The following is a 21,961-nucleotide window of genomic DNA, read 5'->3' on the forward strand; positions in this document are numbered from 1 at the left end:
ACAAATGTTAGTTATTACTAGTAGATATTCTTTATTATCTCTCCCTTATTGTAGTCCAATAGCGGGAACTAAGGACGTGCTCAGATATTGGGAAATGGCAAAATAAATTGTGGTATATAAATATAATGGAATATTATTGTGTCAGGAAATGATGAGATTGACAGTTCCAGAGGAAGATATCTATATTCAGAGAGAAGTGAGTAGAATTCTGATCTATACAATAAAAAATAAACCATGAATCTAAAGGACTGAAGATGACATACACCACCCACCTTCTGGTAGAGAAGTGATGGCTTCTTATAATGAAGAATATGATACACATTTTTGGACATGGCCAAAGTCCAAAATTTGTTTTGCATAATTATGAATATTTTTGTGAGAGTTCAATTTTTTTTAATTGTTCAGTTAAGGGACAGGGGAGAAAGATTATAAATGCTCATAATTTTTTAATTGTCTTAAGATAATATCTTTCACATTGGATGGAAATCTTTTACTAGTTTATGAACACTCTCCTCTGTTAAATTCCAGAAGTCTTTCCCATGGTGGCTATAATGCTTCTCAGGAACTCAGAAGACAGTATGAACTCTGATACTAGTTTTTTAACATGTTATATTTGAAATTAATTATATATTCAGTGCTTTTTTTCTCATTTCTGACACCTTTATCCCAAAAATGTGTAAATGCCCTTATTTTAGTGGCACTGTCTCTTGGAACCAGTGCAAAGCCTTCTTATTTCCCACTTACCTTTGTTAAAATCTATGGGGATGTGAAAAGATTAGTTATATGATATATTACTAAAAATAAAAGGCGTTTGCATGAAATTAAAAATAGATGGTATATTTCACTTAAACATAGGTTAACTATATACAATGGCAGGTAGTTTTAGAATTTTGACATCAAATGGTTTTCCCAATGAATCTTTTTTAATGACATTTATAATACAAAACACCTAAGTAACAAGCAAAAGATTTATTTTTTGTTTAAACATATTTTTTAAAAATTATTGGAACAATTCTATAACATCCCTGTAAGACACTAAAAATTCCATTAAAAAAAATTCCCAAACATCCTACAATGTTCTAATATATGTTGAACACATTTTTAAGATATCAAACTAGATTATCACGTAGGGTGATTATTATTATATTTGTACTAGACACTTTCAATGTAAGATACACATAAATGAATGCTAGAAAAACATTTAAATAAGAGACAAAATGAGGATGAATTCAAATTACATGATAATTTATATGTGATTCAGTGTTATATGGTGATGATACTCTACATTAATGTTTTAGCCAGTTTGGTGTTTTTGTTTTGTTTTGTTTCCAGTCTTTCTCATGGTTTAAAATCCTTTGAAATGTTTTTTATCCCAACTTCTTAAGTTGAAGTCTTAAAAACCAATAAGCTGTAGGACAAAGCAATTCATAGATTTTAGCTCTATGGGGTCAGTTGGTAGTGAGATTTCAACAGGATTTGAAAAATTATACATCCATTCTATATTACATAAAGTTTCATTTATTAATAAACACTTACAGCAAAGCATTTCCCTTTCCCATTCCCCCAAAACAATATGTAGGTGAAGGTAGTAGGTGGCAGCTGGATCAGATTTGGTCCATTTCTGAATTTAAGATCTTGTGAAAAATTTAGCTCTTCCACTGTACTAAACCAAGGAGTAGGCTCTTTGCCATTTTTTTTCAATGTTGCTGAGCATACCTGCCATGAATAACTAAGCATCTCTTTAGTTTTCCTTCAGAAACTGGTGTCATATATGTCTTATTAATTAATCAATTAAAAATAATTATTAAGCACCATTGAAGTACCAGGCACCATGTTGGGTCCTAGGGATATAAGAAAAAGGAAAGAAACACTCTTCACCCTGAAGGAGCTTGAATTCTAGTGATGGAAATCACACATTCATATATAAGCATTTCAATATAATTGCTAAGATTAAAGCATTTAAAAATTTACATGTGATGATACAAAAGTATCCCATTGAAGGAAGTGGAATACCAATTTGAATTAAATCTGAGCGCTTATGGCAACAAATTAAAGAGCTAGAAATTATAATGACTCAAAATAGTCTCTATGTCTAGCTTTTATTTTAAAAAAAAAATCCTAAGAAGAATGGAACAATGGTTCAAAATCACTGCTCTAGGAATTTTGTTTTTAGCACTTTGCATTTATAATCTCAATTTAATAAGGTTATTTAGTTTTCTCCTACTAAGGATTCCCTAATAGTCACAGAAATATCTGCTGACAGTGCAGTATCCAGGTTTTCCTATCAATGTTGGAAATAAGTAACTCAATTTCATTCGTAATTAAGGTGAACAGTTGAAATAAAAACTCTTATCATTTGTGCTGGTGACTTTCTCCACAAAAATATCATTGGAATGGGCTATCTTCTTCATCTTTTCACTGCCACCAAATGTCTATGGATTGGGGAACTATGCGCATCTATAGTTGTTCCCCCTAAAACTGTGCTAGTCAGGCATCATGACACAAGAAATGGAGTTAAATCATTTATACATTATTATAAAAGGTTTTCTAAGAACGAGGAACAGAGTCCAAGTTCTCATTTCCACATTAAATAATATATCCATTAAATCAGACTTTTTTTTTCTTAAGCTTCATTATACTTCAGATAAATATCCTTGTATCCTCATTATATAAAGAAATTTGGAATTCTCATTTAGGTGAATCAGATGTTTTAGGAGAAGAAAATTCTTTTAATAGGTTGGTGGGTCCTCATTGCACACACAGAAAAAAATCTATATAACATACACGATAAATGTCCACTCCCATCTTTTTCCAGTTCTTGTGAAATTCATTACAGATTCCTGCCTCTTTCAGACATTCTCTGTCTCTGAAAAGGAAGATTGTAAAGAAAATGTTATTCTCTGGAATGCCCAATATTGATATAATTTACCTAAATTTCAGCAAAGCATTTGACAATTTAAATTTGTAGATAAAAAGGTAGTAGAGTTAGGTAGATTTTGAATGACCAAACTTCTAAAATAATCACTACCATTACTATTAATATAGAGTTAATAACAAAAACAAAGTCTCTTTGTTTTAAGGATCTGTCCTTTGTCCATGGGATCATAGATCTAGGCCTGGAAAGAACCTCAGAAGGCATCTTGTCCAACCTCTTCATCTTAACCCATGAGGAACTGAGGCCCATAAAGATTAAGTGATATTTCCAAAGTCAAATGAGTAACAAGTGGCAAAGCCCAGATTCAGCCTTTGGGCCTCTGACTATAAATCCAACACATTTCCAGCTACTTAACAACTCTTTCTAACAATTTTAGAGAAGGAATAAATATCACATTCATCAAATTTTTAGGTGACACAAAGTTAAGAGGAATAACTAATAAGTTAGATGACAGATTGAGGATCCAAAAATACCTAAACATGCCAAAAGCCTGTGTTAATTTTAGTAAGATGAGCATAAAATCAAAATCTACACAAGTTCAAAAAGTCAACTTTGCAAACATAAAATAAAGTAGTTTTTGCTCAGTATTAGTTAATCTGAAAAAGAGCTAGAACTTCTAATGGACTAAAAGTTCAATAAGAGTCAATAGTCCAGTGTGATGGCTCCAAAAGCTAATGATATCTTAGACTGCATTATAAAAAGCAGAATGTCCAGAAAAAGAGAAGTAATAATTGTCCATATCAGAGTATATCTGGAATCATACATTTAGTTCTAGATGCCATATTTTAGGAAAGACTGTTAATAGCTGGAGACTTTCCAGAGAATGGCAACCAAGATAATGAGAGCCTTTGGAACTTACTATATGAGTATCAGTTGAAATTGGATATGTTTAGCCTGGAGAAGAAAAATCCTAGGGGAAATATGATAGCTGTCTTCAAGCTGTCACAGGAGGCAGTGCAGTATCCCAACATTGTACTTCAGTAACCTGAGCTGCCACACTGGGAACCAACTGACCAGTTCCAGTTGGTCAATTCAGCTCCTCTCTTCACATGCCATTACCTGAGGGTACTCTGCCCAAAGGAAGGTAAATTAATATCTTGGGCTTTATTGGACAGAATTTTTTTTCTTAAAGACCAGGCCTGAAACCCAATTCATTCTAACTCTTTGATTGGCCAAGGACCAATTAATGGTTATTTTTTGGGCCCTGATGGCTCAGAGTGAATGTAAATAGTAATTGTTTCTCTTTTGGCCAGCAACAACCCTGAGGGTCTCCCACTCCCAGTTTCATTGTTTTTTTAATTAAAGGAGCCATCCTTTGGCTCATTTCTTAAACATCCCTAATCGCTGTTTACCTCAGTCAAATAAGAGCTCAGAAAGACCTTAGCTTAAAAAGGCCAAGGTCTCCCACTGCATCCTGGGCCATCTCCTGTTGTCTTGATCTATATTTGGCCACTGGGACCCAGATGGCTCTGGAGGAGAAAGTTAGGCTGGTGACTTTGCACAGCTTTCCCTCGCTTAAATCCAATTCACTTGCAAGTCATTGCATCATCTTCCTGACGTCATAGTCCTCTTTGAGAATGAAGGACAAACTAAAACAATCACAACTTTAGTAAGCTTAGGCCAGTCATATACTTTGGACTCTGTTTCATCACCTGAAAAATGAAGAGATTGGACTAAGTGTTCTCCAAGTTCCCCTTTGGCTATCAGCTTTTGATCCTAAGACTTAAAGTATTTGAAGGGTCAATGTGTGGAAGAAATATTAGACTTGTTTTGCTTGGTCCCAGAGAGCTAAACTAGAAGCAATGGTTAGAAGTTGCAGAGGGGAAAAATTTGGGCTTGAGACAAGGGTGGGGGAAACCCAACAATCTACAAATGATAGTTAGCCAAAAAGTGTATGCTTTGAGAAGTACTAGGTTCCCCCTTATAATAGTCAATAATAATAGTTAGTATTTATATAGCTCTTTAAGTTTTGCAAAATGCTTTATGTATATTTGATCCTCAGAACAATCCTAGAATGTAGGTACTATTATTACCCCCATCTTGAAGATGAGGAAACTGATGCAGATAGAGGCTAAATTACTTGCCTACAGTTATATAGCTGATAAGTATCTGTGGCTAGATTTGAACTCAGATCTTCCTGATTCCAGAGAAGCTTCCTACATAGGAAGGTGTTGAGTTGCATTTATAAAGAGGGTTTCTGCGTTGGGAGTTCCCTAAACTGGTTAAATCACAGATTTGGATCCCCTTTCCCCAAAAGCACAAATCAAATAAGGATGATGGGCAAATTGTAGATCTTAGCAGCCCCTGTCAACTGGAGAGCAATCAAAAATTAAGATAAAAATGATCTATAATGGTTTAATTTATCTTTCATAAATTTATTTAGGAAAATTTGTAAGAAGAGATCTGACTTTAGTGAGGCATGACATTGCAGTCTTGCTCAACTGCCAGCAGAGGGAGACCATCTTGCAATTTACAGAAGATTGAGGCTCAAAATATGACATCTGATCACAATTCTTATATCTTCACACAGGAAAATAAAGGTAAGATCCATAACACTCCAGGCTAGGGCCTATATTTACATTTTTAATTAATGTTGTTGGGATCAAGCACCATTTCCTCTTTTCTGATCTGTGTCTTAGAGTTGTCTTTATGGATTTAAAATAAAATTAAATATGAATATTGTGGCCCAGTAACTGCACCTGGCAAATCAAAGCTCTTCAGTGTAGCTTCTGGGTGAGCTGATGCCTCCTGCTAGGTGCCTTATTTAGCCTGCTAAAGTACTCAGCAGAAAGCTTGTATTTCTTTTGTGACTTTTTGAATAAAAATTTTCATGTTTTACATGCACTTATAAAAATGAATTATAAATGAATGAAAAATTTCACAGAAAAAAAGTTAAGGTTTTTCTTTGGTATTGCTGAATGTGAAAAGTATTGCTCTCTACAACTGTACTAATGAGGAGGCAGCATGGTGGGACCCTTGGAGGCAGAAGGCCTGGGGTTTCAGAAAACCTCTATTTACCACTTACTATTAGAATTCCAAAAAAGCATTTTGTATTTGTTCCTGCAAGCAACATGAAGTCACTAGAGTTTATTAGGGTATGAGAGGGGACAGGGAGTGACATGATCAGATCTACATTTTAGGAAAATCACTTTAGTGGCTGAATGAATAAGGGACTGGAGTGAGAAGGGACTTGAGGCAAGCAGACCCACCAGCAGGCTCTTGTAAGAATCCAGGGGTGAGGTGATAAGGTCCTGCACTAGAGTGGTGGCGGGAGAGAAAGGGGCATATTTGAGCGATGTTGCAAAGGTAAAATCAACAGGCCTTGGCAACAGATTGGACAGGGGAAGTGAGAAATAGTGAGAAATCCAGGAGAACTTCTATGTTGTGAGCCTGAGGGCCTGGGAATATGGTCTTGCCCTTTGTTGTTGTTATTTGTCCTTCCTTCTGGAAGAGGACCATGACATCAGGAAGGTGATGCCATGACTTGCAAGTGAATTGGATTTAAGTAAGGGAGGGCTATGCAAAGTAACCAGTTTCACTTTTTCCTCCAGAGTCATCTAGGCCCACAGCAAGATATAGAACAGGATAATTGGGGATGGCTTAAAAAGGCCAAAGTCTCCCACTGCATCCAGGGCCATCTCCAATAGTCCTGATCTATATCTCCCCACTGGGCTCGGATGGCTCTGGAGAAGACAATGAGGCTGGTGACTTTGCGCAGCCTTTCCTCATTTAAGTTCAAGTCACCTGCAAGTCATGACATCACCTTCCTGATGTCATGGTCCGCTTTGAGAACAAGGACAAACAATAACCTGTGTGGCCCTTTCCAGTAATAGGGAAGGTAGAAGGTGGGTGGGGAATAGTTTAGGGGAAAAGATGGTGGGTCTATTTTGGACATGTTGGGTTTGAGATATTTATTGAACACTGAGTTAGAGATATCTAAAAGGAGTTGGAGGTCAGGAGAGAGATTGGGGCTGGAAATTAAATCCATGGGAGCTGATGAGATCACCAAGTGAAGCAGTATAGAGGGAGAAGAGAAGAGGACCCGGTACAGCAGTTAAGGACATTTTTGGTTAGAGAGCATGACCAGGAGGAGGATCCAGCAAAGGAGACAGAGAAGTAGTAATCAGATAGGTAGGAGGAAAGCCAGGAGAGAATGATGTCCCAAAATTTTAGAGAAAAGAGAGTATCAAGGAGGAAAGAGTGATTAACAGTGTCAAAAGCTGCAAAGAGGTCAAGAAGAATGAGATTGAGAAAAGGACATTGGATTTGACAATTAGAAGAACATTAGTAACTTTGGAGAGAGCAGTTTTGGCGGAATGATAAAGTTAGAAGCCAAATTTCAGGGGGTTAAGAAGAGAGTGAGAGAAGAGAAAGTGGGGGGTGCCTATTGTAGACAGCTTTACAAAGAGTTTAGCTACAAAGGGCAGGAGAGAAATGGGACAATAGTGAGCAGGAATGGAAGGATCAAGTGAGGGCTTTTTTGGGATAGGGGAGACATGGGAATGCTGTTAGGCAGTAGGAAAGGAGCCAGTAGAGAAGGAGAGGAGAGAGTGAGGATGACAGAGGGAGCAATCTGTTGGCGGAGATGGGATAGAATGGGATCACTTAAACAAGTAAAAGGGTCAGTCTGGTAAAGAGTAAGGCCACTTCACGTGAAATAATGGTGAAGAAGGAGAGAGTGGCAGAAGGCATATGTGTGATAGGAGATGAGAAAGAAGGGAGTAGGCGGATCTCATGGCAAATGGCCTCAACTTTTTTTCTGTACAATATAGGACAAAGTCCTCTACTGAGTGAGTTGGGAGAGAAAGAGTCACCGTGGAGAGAGGAATAATGAGTTGATTAAGGAGGTGAAGCTGTGTAACATAAATCTGTAAAATCTCGTTTGAAGCTCACCATTTGTTCGGCAGCAGTTTCTCCTCCGGTTGTAAGCAAAATAGCTGGTTGCTGCTCCAATAAGTGATACCACAACCACAGAAACAATGGGAGAAACAATTCTAGCTATTGAGTCACCTGTGATAAAGAAAAGAAGTTGTTGGGGTTTTTTAAGTTTAACTTAAAGATGGAAATTCTCTCATTATTCATAAATAACATTCTAGCTACCCATGTGACACTGAGAAGAACAAAACAAGAATTATTTTTAGAACATAATGACAAAAAAAGTCTACTTTAAAATACTTATAGAAAACTTCAGGGGATTAATTGGAAAAAAAAAAAAAACTTAGATCCCTGATGTCCTGGCATCGCCTTTTGAAAGCCCTTCTCTTTAATATATTTTTCTATCCTACAAGATATCAGAGAAGGACTTTGCAGGGAATAGAGAGACATCAAGTAGGATCTTCATCTAACATTTCCAGCCTCAGTTTCCTCATTTGCAAAACGAGAAAAATGATCTCAGAAAATTCTTTGAGTTCTATATAGCATGATATGATTTGTTATATATGCATTTAAGAAATGTGGGAAGGAGTTCATCAGCTCTAAGTATTAAGTGTCATTTTGTGCCAAGCACCTTACTAGGTGCTGGGGATTTAAAAAAAAAAAGAATGAAACAATCCCTTACTAGTAATAATCTTATATTCTAGTAGAGGAGATGAGCTCTAATGATACTATGTATAGCATAAACATAAAGTTAATAAGTACATGTATATATATATATATATGCATATACATACACATATATATGTACTAGCTAAATACAAGACAGTTTGGGAAGGAGGGCACTACAAGTTAAGTATCAAAATTGGCTTCATGGAGAAGGTGTCTGAACTGTATTTTAAAGGAAGAGAAGGGCTCTGAGAGATGACAGAGTTAAGGAGGGAGTGCATTTCAAGCATGGGGATGGGGAATACAAAAGATAGGAGACAATAAATGAAGTGTCACTTGTGAGGAACTTTAAAAAGACTTGATTAGTTGGAATCATAGAATGATGGAAGAGGAGTTTTGTCAACTGAGGTTAGAAAGGTAGGGTGGGAATCGGTGATGTAAGGATTTAAAAGCTAAAACTGTGAGTTTATATTTTATCCTCAAGACAATAAGAAGCTAACAGAATTAATTGAATAGAGGAGTCACATGGTCCTATCTGTGCTTAAGGAAAATTTCTTTGGCACCAGTGTGTAGGATAGACTAGAGTGATGGGTTATCACTCCCCTTTCATTATAGTAAACCTGCATTATCCATACCAACACTCTATGACAGTGTCTTCCCCTTATACAGGAGAACTGAATCAAATAGTTTTTCATTTACCATGTGTGTTTCCATAATCTGAATATCCTCCTCCACCTAGAAGGGAAAAAAAAAATGTGACTACAAAACAATTCTAGATAAAAAAAAATTAATTACAGCTAAACCACACCCAAAATACTATCAGGTGAGTGATGACAACACAAAAATATGAAAATGTAGAGTTAATTAGTCAATAGTTATAAACAAAACAATGAAGAATGAATATATTCTGCCACAGGGCCTGCAAAAAAGTGTTACTTTCAGAGGTGCGCTGGGGCCAGCTCCAACTGGCTTGAGATCCCACTGTTCAATTTTCAGTATAAGCACTTACTCTCTCAGAAATTGGCAAAGACTACAAATCAGAGCTTGATTTGTTGTTTTGTTGAATGTCTAGACTTAGGAAAGTGATGGAGAAAATATTAACAAAGCAGATTAAACTTTTTTCTGAGCAATATTTTTTTGGAGAGCCAGTTGTTAAACATTTACCAGGATATCTCTTTTCTTAATTCCATCTTTAACACTACTTCAAATTAATTGATTTACCATAAGTATTTCCATAATGAGAACTGGGATTATATCCCCCTCCTCCTGTAGAAGAGAAAAATATTCCATTAAATTGGAAAAGCTATCAATAAAGTATGACTTCACAACAAACCCCACTCTTGCTCATGCAGCATGCACAGTCCCAAGCAACCTGATGTAAAAGCTGAAAAAATTAGTATGTTTTCATCCCCAAAGTAAGTAATCAATTTCACATAACAAAACAGTAAAATTTAAGCCCTCACAGCCTAAGGTACAGTTTAGGAACAACCAAAAAAGCTGTATAAGGTTTATTTTTGTTTTGGTTTGATTAAAGAAACATGAGAAAAATACGGTTGTCTAAGTTGTGTTAAATTGGATAATTAGGAGGAAAAATGCAATACCTAAGAATGGGAGTTTCATTCAGAGAGTTATTTATTTATACCACATATTTATATCAATTCCTTTAAGAAAAATTTGAGATAAGGAAGAAAATTTGTGACTAAAACTTAAAAATCCTAATAATGATTATAAAAAATTAAAATAATTAGAGGGATATGTGACACAGTAATATGCTGTTGGTGGATTTGTCCAACTGTTCTAGAATATAAATAGGAATTATGCAAAAAAAAGTCATTGATTTATTCATACATTTTGACCTAAAAATATAAGAATATTTTTGGGGGTATAAACCCCAAGAAAATTAAATAAAAAGATCCCATATATACCAAAATATTCATAGTAATACTTTCTGTGATAACAAAAAACTTGAAACAGTTGGTGAATAAACAAATTACAATATGTGAACAAAACCGAACTTAATTTTGCCATGAGAAATTATAAATGTGAAGAATTCAAAGAACCATGGGAAAGATTGTATTAACTGATGCAGAGCAAAGTAAGCAGAATCAGAGAACAATAAACATAATGACTATAGCAAAGTAAATTAAAACAACACTGAAAGACAGTCAAATTTTGTTAAATTTTAAGGACGGATATCTATTTGGAGATGATGAAATATACCTTGCTGTTCTCCAGAGACAGAAATGTGGGTTTGGAATGTGGAATGGTATATGTTGACCCATTCAGGGGCCATCTCTAAGGGTTTTATTTAAAAGTTTTTCTTTATTACAAGAGAGGGTTTCATTGTTAGTGGGGTGAGTCATTATTAATAGGAAATAAGCCATGGATTAAAAGCAAACACATCAATAAAATGTTTTTTAATCTAAAAATGAATGTAGCCATTATTTGAAAACATTATATCTGATAATGCAGAAAGTTAACTGCTCTTTGAGGGAAATTGCTTATTCATTAGAGCTTATCTCAGATGCAAGGGGATCTTTTTTTTTTAATTACCTCATCCAATCAAACTGTTTAGTAACATAGTGCTGAAGAAATGTCAGTGGATTTAAAGTCAGAAGACCTAGATTCCAGTCCTGGTTCTGCTACTTACTACTGTGTGACCTTGGACAATTTATTTAACCCCTTAGGGTTTCATTTTTCTCATCCAGAAAAGGAAAGTTTTAGACAATATGACTTCTAAGGTCCCTTCCAGTTTTAAATACATGATCTTACAATGGTGTCCTGGGATCTTGGCCACTAAAAGCCAGGCTCAGGAAAACCAGAGGTAGGACAAATAAGATAATATTCTTGTTCCTTTCTCTCCTGTCTCCTCTGCAGGAGCATGTCCTCTTTTCTGTTTTTAGTTGGACTTGGAGGAACATGAAGGGAAATAAGAATTCTCTCTCTCACCATTAAGGACGAGGGGAAACAACCTAGACAAGTAATCTAAAACAGGTTTGGTCACTTCTCAGGTTGAATAGTGTTTTTACCAAGAACAGTTGACTCACCCTGATTTATTCAAGTCTTTGGGATTCTTCTTAATCTTCTTAGTCTTAGTCTTAGGGCTGATGCTGTTTACCTTACTCATGGATATTACAGAAAGGTGGAAATCCTTATAAATGATCTAGGACAGGGAAAAGAGTGTGCTCCTGTTTTTTTTTTTTTTTAGGCAATTGGGGTTAAGTGACTTGCCAAGGGTCACATAGCTAGTAAGTGTCAAGTGTTTGGTCTGACTCAGACCAAACGGATTTGAACTCAGGTCCTCCTGACTTCAGGGCTGGGACTCTATCCACTGCACCACCTAGCTGCCCCAGTGTGCTCCTCTTTTGACAAGAGGGCTAGACTTAAGAAGACATTTTCCCAGGAAGGTTTTCCCAAGAGAAGTTCTGTAAAGCCACTGCTATTTGTTCATGACCGAGGCAAAGCCAATAAATAATAAATAATAGAATAATTTGGTAGCAATCCTATTCTGGTTCTAAGGACAGTAGCACACCTCATAAGTTTGGGCCATACTAAGCAGCCAGACAATTCTTTATTTTTTTTTTAATGTTACTTTGTTTTGTTTTGTTTTTTTGGGTAGGCAATGGGGTTAAGTGACTGGCCCAGGGGCACACAGCTAGTAAGTGTTATGTGTCTGAGGCCGGATTTGAACTTAGGTCCTTCTGAATCCAGGGCCAGTGCTCTATCCACTGTACCACCTAGCTGCCCCTAATTCTTTATTTTTTTTTAAAGATATAGCTTTTTATTTTTTTTCCAATTACATGTAAAGACAATTTCCAACATTAATTTTTTTTAATTTTGAGTTCCAAATTTTTCTCCCTCCTTCCTCTACTCCCTTCCTAAAATGGAAACCAATTTGATATAGGTTATACATGTGCAATCATGTAAAACATATTTCCATATTAGTCATGTTGTGAAAAAAACAGACCAAAAGGAAAATACCATGAAAAAAATTAAGAAAGTGAACATAGTTTGCCTCTATCTGCATTCAGAATCCATCAGTTCTTCTTCTGGATATGAATAGCATTTTCCATCTTGAAGGACCATTCTTTTCTTAAGAATATTACCATGTATCTATAATTATGAACAATTTTTTTAGGGAAAGCTTAGTAGAAAATAATCACTGGCCCATTAGAAAACTTACTGAGTTAATTTGTTTTAAAATAACAAACATAAATATTTTAAAGAAGGTGGGGTTGGGGAGTAACCCCTCCTAGCAAGCCCTGCATAGAAATCATGATCTAGAGGGAAATATTAAATGGCCTACCAAGAAGAGAAGCCAGGAGAGCTTTCTTTTCTGGACCACAAGGGTTTTGGACAACAAGGTCCTAGAATGCCAGGTGGTCTGTAGTAGAGGATCAAATAGTTTCTTCCCTTAAAATTTCAATGAAGGTCTTAGTAAAGCAGATTTATAACCACTTGAGTATACCAAAGATCTCTGAACTTACTAATTCTAATAGTTTTGTGTTGGTAAAGAATTTTTTGCTTCTATCCTATCTAAATTTAATCCTAAAATCCATGACCTATGGTGCTACAGTTTCATGGCAAGCCAAAAAAAGAATGATCAGAGAGTGAAGATGTGAATGGTGGAGAAATCAGCAGAAAGAGCAAACATAAAACAATGGACCCTCAGATACACAATGTAAACCCATTCCCTGACAGGAAAAGCTCATATATAACTGGAAAACTTTTTTTTTAAAAAAAAGTTCCTTCCTCTCAAATCATGCATTTACCATGGTTATTGTAATTGGAGTTATAGCCCCCTCCTCCTGCAGGAAACAAAAAACACCAAATTAATGAAAGTTTACTCAGATGAAGCCCAGAATTCCCAGCCAAAAAACATTCCTAAAGTAAGGGACATGCCAACTAATAAGCTAAGCTTGCTGATTCAACAAAGCCCACGAGTCTTTAAGATTAACCCAAAAGAGAAGCAAAGATAATTAATTGCCAAAGACAGAAAAGCAATAGCTTGGAGAGCTCAAACTCAGTGGGTTGCCCTGCAGAAAGAATTAGTTCTTTGTAAGGGACAGCTCACTTCAGATGTGTGGCCCTACAAAAATGCTGTTTCATCTCAGCCTTCCCAAGTCATACTTTTACCATGAGTGTTGCCAAAATTATTGGGATGGTATCCACCTCCTCCTACAGGAAAGAAAATTGGGACTAACACTTCAAACAGAAATACATGATTGCATTTATAAGAAGCGTTATGAAACTCACCCAGTCAACAGGTCTCCTAATTCGCAGTTTTACGTAATTTCAAATTTATAAATTTAGAGGTTTTGATGTTAATTTTGGCTTATATTTTTAAATGCTTTTAAAAAATCTTTAAAATAGAAATATCCATCATTTAAGTGCATTTGAGTTTTGAATAAAATATTTTTTACAGAGAGGAAACTACCCCAAATAAAAAATAAGAATTATCTTTTCTAAGGCAACTTCTAGGATGTGATTTTGTACCCCACTGCCACCCCCCCCAAAAAAGTTATTTCTTTTCTATGTGACAAAATCTCAGAATTAATTAAATGAGAAAACACCACACATTTGAAAATAAGATTCTAAATGTTAAATATTTAATTAGAGCATTATGTCTAACAATAAAAGTGCCATTCGTATCATTCCTGCTATTTATTTTATTATACATATAATATACTTCACTATGAGTTTTAATTTTTCCAGGTGGTAGAGAAAAATGTGTAACATCATTATTAAAAGGGAACCAAAAGTTTAAAAATTATTATTTCCAAAGTCCCTGTTGTGTCATTGACTTTTCCCACTTTAAGAGCTCCTCCAAATGTCATATATAAAGTGGATACCTAGACACTAAACCTCAAAGCACCAGAATTTAGATCTTCTGTACTGTCATCATTGTCATTGTCATCATCATTCCAAAACATTTGTTAATTGTCCAGCATGCACTAAATAATGGCTACCTTTTACATAGTGCCTTAAGGTTTGCAAAATGCTTCATAAATACTATTTCATTTTATCCTCACAACAGTCCTGGGAGGTAGTTCCTATTATTATATTCATTTTAAAACAGACTGAAGTTAAGTGACTTGCTAGTAGATGTCTGAGATTGGATTTAAATTCAGGTCTTCCTGACTCCAGGCTCAGTTCTCTTTCCATTGGTCCATCTAGCTTTCTTAAATGAAAATCTATTCGTTATTAAAGGGAATCATACTGTAGTGATATCAGCTAACAATTAGATCTCCAGTCTTGCATTTCCAACTGCCTTTCAGATATCTCCAACTGGATGTCCAGTAGACATCTTAAACTCAACATGCCCAAAACTGAACTCAGGTTTTCTCCCAAACCCTCTGTTTCCTATTATTGTTGAAGACACCATCATCCTCTAGTCCCCCAAACTCACAGCTTCAACTCCTCACCATCTCTCACACTACCCCCATCCCACCCCACCCCATAGTTAATCTGTCACCAAGGTATGTGAATTTCATTTTTGCAATATCTTGAATTGTCCCTTCTGTCCTCTAATACTGCTACATCTTGGTGTAGGCCTTCATCACTTCATACCTGGGCTACTCGAAATAGCCTGACTTAAGTCTCTCCTCATATCATTCCATCCTCTATTCAGCTGTCAAAATGATATTGCTGAAGCACAGATATGACTACATCACTCCCATATATACTCAATAAACTCCATTGACTCCCTATCACCTTCAGGATCAAATACAAAAATCCTCTCTTTGTTCGAAACTCTTCATGATGTTCTCCCCACCACTACCTTACCTAGCCTTCTTACACAACACATTGTCTCAGTTCTAGGCATTTTCTCTGTCTGTCTCCTATGTTTGAAAGCTCTCCCTTCTCATGTCTGCTTACTGGCTTCCCTTGGATTCCTTCAAGTCCCAACTAAAATCCCTATTTCTACAGGAAGCCTTTCTCAATTTATCTCAATTCCAGGACCTTCCTTCTGTTAATAATTTCCTATTTATCTTGTATATAGCTTGTTTGTACATTTGCTTATTGTCTTCCTCCAGTAGACTGTGAACTCCTTAAAAGCAGAGTTCATCATTTGTCTCTCTTTGTATCTCTAGAACTTAACACAGTTGGGGGCAGCTAGGTGGCTCAGTGGATAAAGCTCTGGCCTTGGAGTCAGGACGATCTGAGTTCAAATCCGGCCTCAGACACTTGATACTTACTAGCTGTGTGACTCTGGGCAAGTCACTTAACCCCAATTGTCTCACCAAAAAAAAAAAGAGCTTAACACAGTGCCTGACATATATTAGGCACTTAACAAAAACTTACTGACTGAATACAATGTAAATAATTCACCATCTATCATACCTGCTGGAGGTCGAGGTCTAGGTCTGGGTGGGGAGCGTCCATCATCCAAATCTATATCATTAATGTTACCTGTTGATGCAAAGCAAAATATAATATGTAAAATTATCTTAAATAAAAAATAAATAAATAAAAAAATAATAAAAATAAAAAACTAAAATGATCAATTTTATTTTATTTTATTTTTCAATTTCTGAAGTAATAATGAGGCACAGGGTTACATAGACATTCATTCATATGATTGCTCTTTAAAACTTTATTTGATCTCTCTCTGAGTCTTTTCCTTTCTAGGATATGAATCCCCCATGTGGTCTTCCTATGATACTGTTTTCAGGTTTTTTACTATCTTGGTTGCCTCCTGTCTTCATTCTATCAATCCTCTTTTTAAAATGCAGCATTTTGAAATAAGTATGATATACCACATGTGAGCTATAATGGGACTATTATCTCCCTTAATCTGTATTCTTTAGTTCTATGTATGCAGCTAAAGATTATATTAACTTTTTTTTGACAGTCATACTACAACTTTCACTAACCTTGTAGCCAACTAAAATGCCTTTCACTTTTTTTTTTTCGGTGAGGCAATTGGGGTTAAATGACTTGCCCAGAGTCACACAGATAGTGAGTGTTATGTGTCTGAAGCCAGATTTCACCTCAGGTCCTCTTGACCTAGTATAAACATCTCACTCATTCTTCTAAATCTCCCATAATCAGGGCCATCACCCTCATCCCATTCTATCATTTATATAAATTGAATTAACATCTCTCAGAGGCCTTTGATACACCCCCAGGGCAGCCCCATAGCCTTGGTGCACTGTTGTTTCTCCTTTTTTCCAGAGACTCCACAATACACTGGCTATCTATTGTGTGTGATGGGGGAGGGAATAGAGGGTTGGTGGGGAAGATTAGTAGGATGTCAAGACTCCCACCACAAGACCACTCCTCTATTTACTCCTCTCTTTTCTTACTATTAGGAGAAAACTCTATTTCCTAGAGTTAAGGCCTTAAGTAAGCTGTGCCCTGAGCCTGGCATAACAACAATCCTTTTCACTCACCCTCTGGATGAATTCTGCTGCAGCAAAATCGCAGAATTGGCCCAGACCAGCTCCAGGCAGTCCCCTGAGCTCAGATAAGCACCTGCAGGAACCAGGTTCTAGTCATAGCCCTGCTATGAACAGACTTTTTGTCACTAGCAAACTTGCCTAATTGTTGCCATTGTACTTTACTGCTATGGTTGCACCTCACTACTTGGTTCTTTGTCTAGCCACAACTATATCTATATGTATATATATACCTATATATATATATAATCTATATTTATCTATATCTATATCTATATCTATAGATAGATATAGATGTATATATAGATAGATAGATATGTATGTGTATATATATATATATATATATATCTAGCTAGCTAGCTAGCTGTATCAAGGCTTAGCCTCACTGCCTTGTGTTCTCCAAACTGTTTTTGATAATGAATTCTTATAATTTTTGTTCTTTCCTGATGAATATGCTGAAAGCTAGGGTAAGATTTTTCCCAATGGCACCTGCAAAGCTGCTCCTGTAGGTGCCTAGGTTGAAGTTAGGTTATCAGTGCTCTGAGATACACACACCCAATTCAGAGAGGGGAAAGATAGGAGCTTTCACAGGAGAGGGAAAGTGGGTGAGAACTGAGTTCTAAGGGTAAAGAGTATTCATCCTTTGACAAGATCCATGATTGGCCACTGCAGGGAGAGTATGATATGATTTATCCCTGTTTTTACCTTGTTTAGTTGTTCCATCTTACTATCTTGTTTATTCAACTATAATTAATCTATATCTGGCATATATTTCCTTTAATTTTAGGTTTGGATAGTGGGGAAAGATACAGAGAAAAAAAATAAAACCTGCCATTTTATTTGTTGTACAATTGCTTCAAACTTTTTGTTTTTTAAATTATTACAATTACTCAAGACCAGGCTAAAATTTCAAATAGCTCACTGGTAAAAAATATTAAGCCATTTCTGAAATGCAATAAATATAGTATCTAATACATGTAATCTCTAGAATTCTTACCTCCAGGATTGTTATAGCTTCCAGGTTGAGGACGATAGGGTGGATTGGGGTTGGGGTAAATACCTGTTGGAAGATCAATACCAAAGTTTTAGGGAAAAAAGTGTGCTTCAAATATTTACAGAGCATAAATCCAGAACATTTAAATATTAAAATTTTAGGATTTTGGTTCAAAGTTGTTACTTAAAGATTTAAGTTGTTATAATTTAACCAAGCTTAACCAGAGTCAAAAGTTTTGGGTTGTTTTTAAAAAAACATATTTTTCATTTTTGTTCCTGAAGGCTCTAAGTCTAATTTTCATGGCAAAGAGTTAGTGTAATTGCCTACAATTAATGTGACAGATGCTACCAGCATGAAAGATTTGAACAACTGCTTTAGGGTTATTATAAGTGACAGAATAATTTACAAAGACTAATTTGAGTCTCCTTCTCCTCCCCACCTCTACCCCCCATAAGGTTAACTGAAGAGGGTGAAAATTCAAAATTCCCAAAGTATATAAACTGCTCATCATTAAACACCTGCTTCTACTGCTTGGATAAGCTTTATTTCTGTACACCTACTCAGGACTATCCCAGAACTTCTGCAGAATGATTTCTTCCCATTGTGTTTTGTTTTGTTTTGCTTCTTTTTGATTTTCAGTTAGAAAACATAAACTAACTTGGATCTGGAAGAAAGTGGTTGAAACCATATATTCATTTTTCTGACAATATGATTTAAGAAAAAAAAATATAATTGCAATACTTCAATGATTCATGACTTCATTTATTTGTGTTCCTCCTTTATCCCCAAATAGATGGCAAATTTGGTAGCTGGTCTTTGGCAGTTCTTTTGGCTCAAAAAACCATCACTCAATCTGTGAGCAACCTGCTAATAAACTATAGGAAGTATCCCAGTTCTGCCACTAATAACCTATGTGCTCTGCCTCAGTTTCTTCAACTACAAAATGAAGCTTTTTCAATTAAATGACTTCAGGGGCCCTTCTAGCTCTACCTCTAAGATTCTTTTTATTATCTGTGATTTCTATCATGAGGGAATCTCCCTTCACAAAAGGACTGAAAACCTTCCCTGACTTAAGTGGTATATCATAGAGGGCTACCTGATACCACAAGAGTTTAAGTGACTTGTTCATAGTCATCCAATTAATAAGGACTTACCTACTTCATAAAATTGTTGTAAGGATCAAATGAAAGGATATTTGTAAAGGGTTTAGCACATTGCCTGGCACAAAGTAGGTGCTTAATGAATGCTTATCCCTTTTGTTCTCTTAAAGATCAGAGGTATGATTTGAACCCAGATCTTTCTGACTCCAAGCTCAATACTGTGCTATCACAATGTTGCCTCTATAACCATGTCACTATTGTTTTTTTAAATGTGAAGACCCTACATAATGTAGTGCCCTCTGGACTATTCCTACAACTTGTCACTGGCACTCACAAGCTAGGGCCCTAGAGGGTGGCTGCTATATCAGGTTCTAGGAGTAAATCTATGGAGCCACCTTTTTAATATTCTAGATCAGTGGTGGTGCTGAGGTTTAGAGATTTAGGGGTGCCGGGTCCCCAAAATCATGACAGGTGGATCCTGCCCAAATGAATTCAACCCAAGCCTTCTTTCAGCCAAAGACAAGGTTTATTAAAGATCTACCATATTGGTCAGATTCTTAAAGAATCCGAGCATTTGTGAGCTATTGTCTAGATTATAAGAATCTGAGCACCTTAATGGAGACAAGATGAACCTTACATACAGAAAGACTGTGGGAGGGATCCAGGAGTGGGCAAGTAGTCTGAGGAGAGGTAACAGAATGCCAGGTACCTGGAATATGTGGCCAAAGGAGAATGGAGTCTAGATAGGATTAAGGGTGGGAAGTGGCCAGGAGCAATCTGGAGGCAACAGAACAGAATTGGGAGATGGGCATAGCCACAATAAAAGGCCAACTGAGGGGATTACAGCCTCAGGCAAACGTCAGAGATTTGGGGAAAGTCCAGGAATTTTCTTTTTTGGGGTCCAGATCCCAAAGATATGGTCTTTTCCTTTTAGGGGTTCAGATCGCATCCCCATCATTGTCAAACTCAAATGGAAACAGATCCCTTCTGCCCACATCTTGATTTAGAAAACCACTAATTTACATCACTATTTCTATGTTGCACTGTATTTTTATTAGTTTTGTTAACCATTTCCCAAATGCATTTTAATCAGGCTCAGGCTGCACTAGGGAGTTTGGAGGGGCATGTATTTGACCCTTCTGTGTCTAGATTACAAGTCCTCACCAATATGCCTCCCATCAACAATCCATCAGCCAGTGGTCTCAATGATCTCTTAGCAAAGGTATTTACTCAAATGGTATTGCAAGAACGGTAGCTGCAAAACCATTCTTCCATAAAACTAGGGTGCACTCTCCCACAAATACACTCAGTGTCCATAGGAAGGGGGCGCTCAAAGGGTGCTCGATGGCAGCAAGACAAACACGTAGGATATGTATGTGACAAAGACAGCTCGAAATTGCTGTAAATTCAAGGTCTAGAAATCCTTTCTTTCTTTGTAAAATCCTCTTGCTAAGTTGTCAGAGTCTCTTCCTTTTTACAGATCCAAACTTGTCAGGGTCTCTCTTTTTTTGAAGCTGCTACCTGACTTGGGTGGCTATTTCTTTACATCTTTTTCTAGAATGTGTCTCTGGATGCCTCCTACTAATCCAATAGCTCCCCTTCAAAACCAAGTGACTGATCTTTAGCAAGGTAGAGGGTAGGGTTGGGGGGCAGGGTTAGGGAGAAGGGACAATTTTCTTCTCTTCTGCTAGTCTTAGAATCAGGAAGGCCTGAGTTCACATCTTGCCTCATACACTTATTATCTGTATGACTCTGAACAAGTCACTCAAATTCAGCCTCAATTTACTAACCTGAAGATTCTTACTTAGCCCTTAGTCATTGAATGTGCATTGCCTCAGCAAACTGAGACTGAGGATAGACCTTAATTTAGAAAAGCCAAGGTCACCCATCGCATCCTGGCCTATTGCCAATTAACTTGACTTTTGTCTTGCCACTGGACTCAGGTGACAGTGAGGGTTGATAACTTTGCACAGCTCTGTCTCACTTAAATCCAATTTACAAGCAAGTCATTGTGTTCTATTAGACAGCCCAGTTCTATAAAAAACTAGAACCAGAGAAAAGGAAAGAAAACCTAAAGAGAAAATAGAGTGGTGTTGAGATTGGGAGATCAGAGGAGTTCACTGAAAAAGGTCTCCATCTCTTCACATTCTTGATGGTCCTAAATTTTGTATGTCGATAGATTTTGCTTTACTTTTCCCTTTAATTCCATAGTAAAGCTTGATAATGCTGAGGGTTGATCGGTGACAGCTGGCAAGAAGAGACAAATCAATTTCTCCTTTTTAGCAAAAATAGCAATATCAGGAAAGCGAAAGAAGGAAGTTTTGTGCCAAATAGAATATTGTTCTGGTAGACAGACAGGTTGCCATAAAATTAGTGAGTATTTTCTAGAACCAAAGAAAAGAATAATGAGAGAAAAGAGTGAGTGGGATTGGAATTGGGATGGGGTCACCCACTAAAGGAATATCTTTTGCAGCTATTTCTTCATCTTTCAGGGCATTTCTTCATAAGGGAATCTTCCAGATATCCTTAAAATTCATTCTATGCAGTCAACCACCTATTCTGCTGACTCTTAGAGGTCCTTTCTGGCTAAATCAACGTAAAAGACCTTATTACTGCCTCATGTGCTTACCTGTCCTCGGCTATATTGTCACTGTTGATTAACACTTCACTCCCATCTAACTATCTGGAAGGAGAAGTTTATAATCATGCATTCCTTCCTATCATCTAGCACCAGCAAAAATCAGAGTCCTTGGGTGTAGGAGTAGTCACTGTTTACATACTAGATTGTTGTCCTTAAAAAGCTTTGAACATTTTAGGTCAAAACTGATTTCTATGTATGAACATATGACCTCAAAATCTGGTATGAAGGTTTGAACAATGAGGTTTTGCCCAACACCATCCCAACCCCAACCAAACACTGTAGAACAGCTAAGGATCAAGCAAGCAAGGATTCAGGGAAGATCCACCCAGATTACAGCTCTTGACCATA

The 21,961-nt window shown here is 36.6% G+C and overlaps 1 protein-coding gene across 5 annotated transcripts in view; it reads right to left on the reverse strand.

Moving 5' to 3' along the window:
• Positions 1–1,500: 1,500 nt before the first annotated feature.
• The window catches only part of XG (Xg glycoprotein (Xg blood group)), a 61,880-nt gene continuing 41,419 nt past the window's right edge, over positions 1,501–21,961 (reverse strand). Inside the window, exons 4-11 of one of the 5 annotated variants that reach the window (XM_027842445.1) lie at positions 17,876–17,938; positions 15,821–15,889; positions 13,613–13,654; positions 13,249–13,284; positions 9,698–9,742; positions 9,176–9,211; positions 7,829–7,945; positions 1,501–2,866 (exon numbers count right to left, since the gene is read on the reverse strand). In XM_027842445.1, the coding sequence (XP_027698246.1) occupies positions 2,850–2,866; positions 7,829–7,945; positions 9,176–9,211; positions 9,698–9,742; positions 13,249–13,284; positions 13,613–13,654; positions 15,821–15,889; positions 17,876–17,938 (425 nt within the window). In that variant the 3' untranslated portion in view covers positions 1,501–2,849. Of the gene's footprint in view, positions 2,867–7,828; positions 7,946–9,175; positions 9,212–9,697; positions 9,743–13,248; positions 13,285–13,606; positions 13,655–15,820; positions 15,890–17,875; positions 17,939–21,961 lie in introns of all 5 variants that reach the window. The other 4 variants (XM_027842444.1, XM_027842446.1, XM_027842447.1 and 1 more) reach the window with 4 other exon arrangements.

Source organism: Vombatus ursinus, unplaced genomic scaffold, assembly GCF_900497805.2.
Source record: "Vombatus ursinus unplaced genomic scaffold, bare-nosed wombat genome assembly UNPS02014872.1, whole genome shotgun sequence".
NCBI classification, from domain to species: domain Eukaryota; kingdom Metazoa; phylum Chordata; class Mammalia; order Diprotodontia; family Vombatidae; genus Vombatus; species Vombatus ursinus.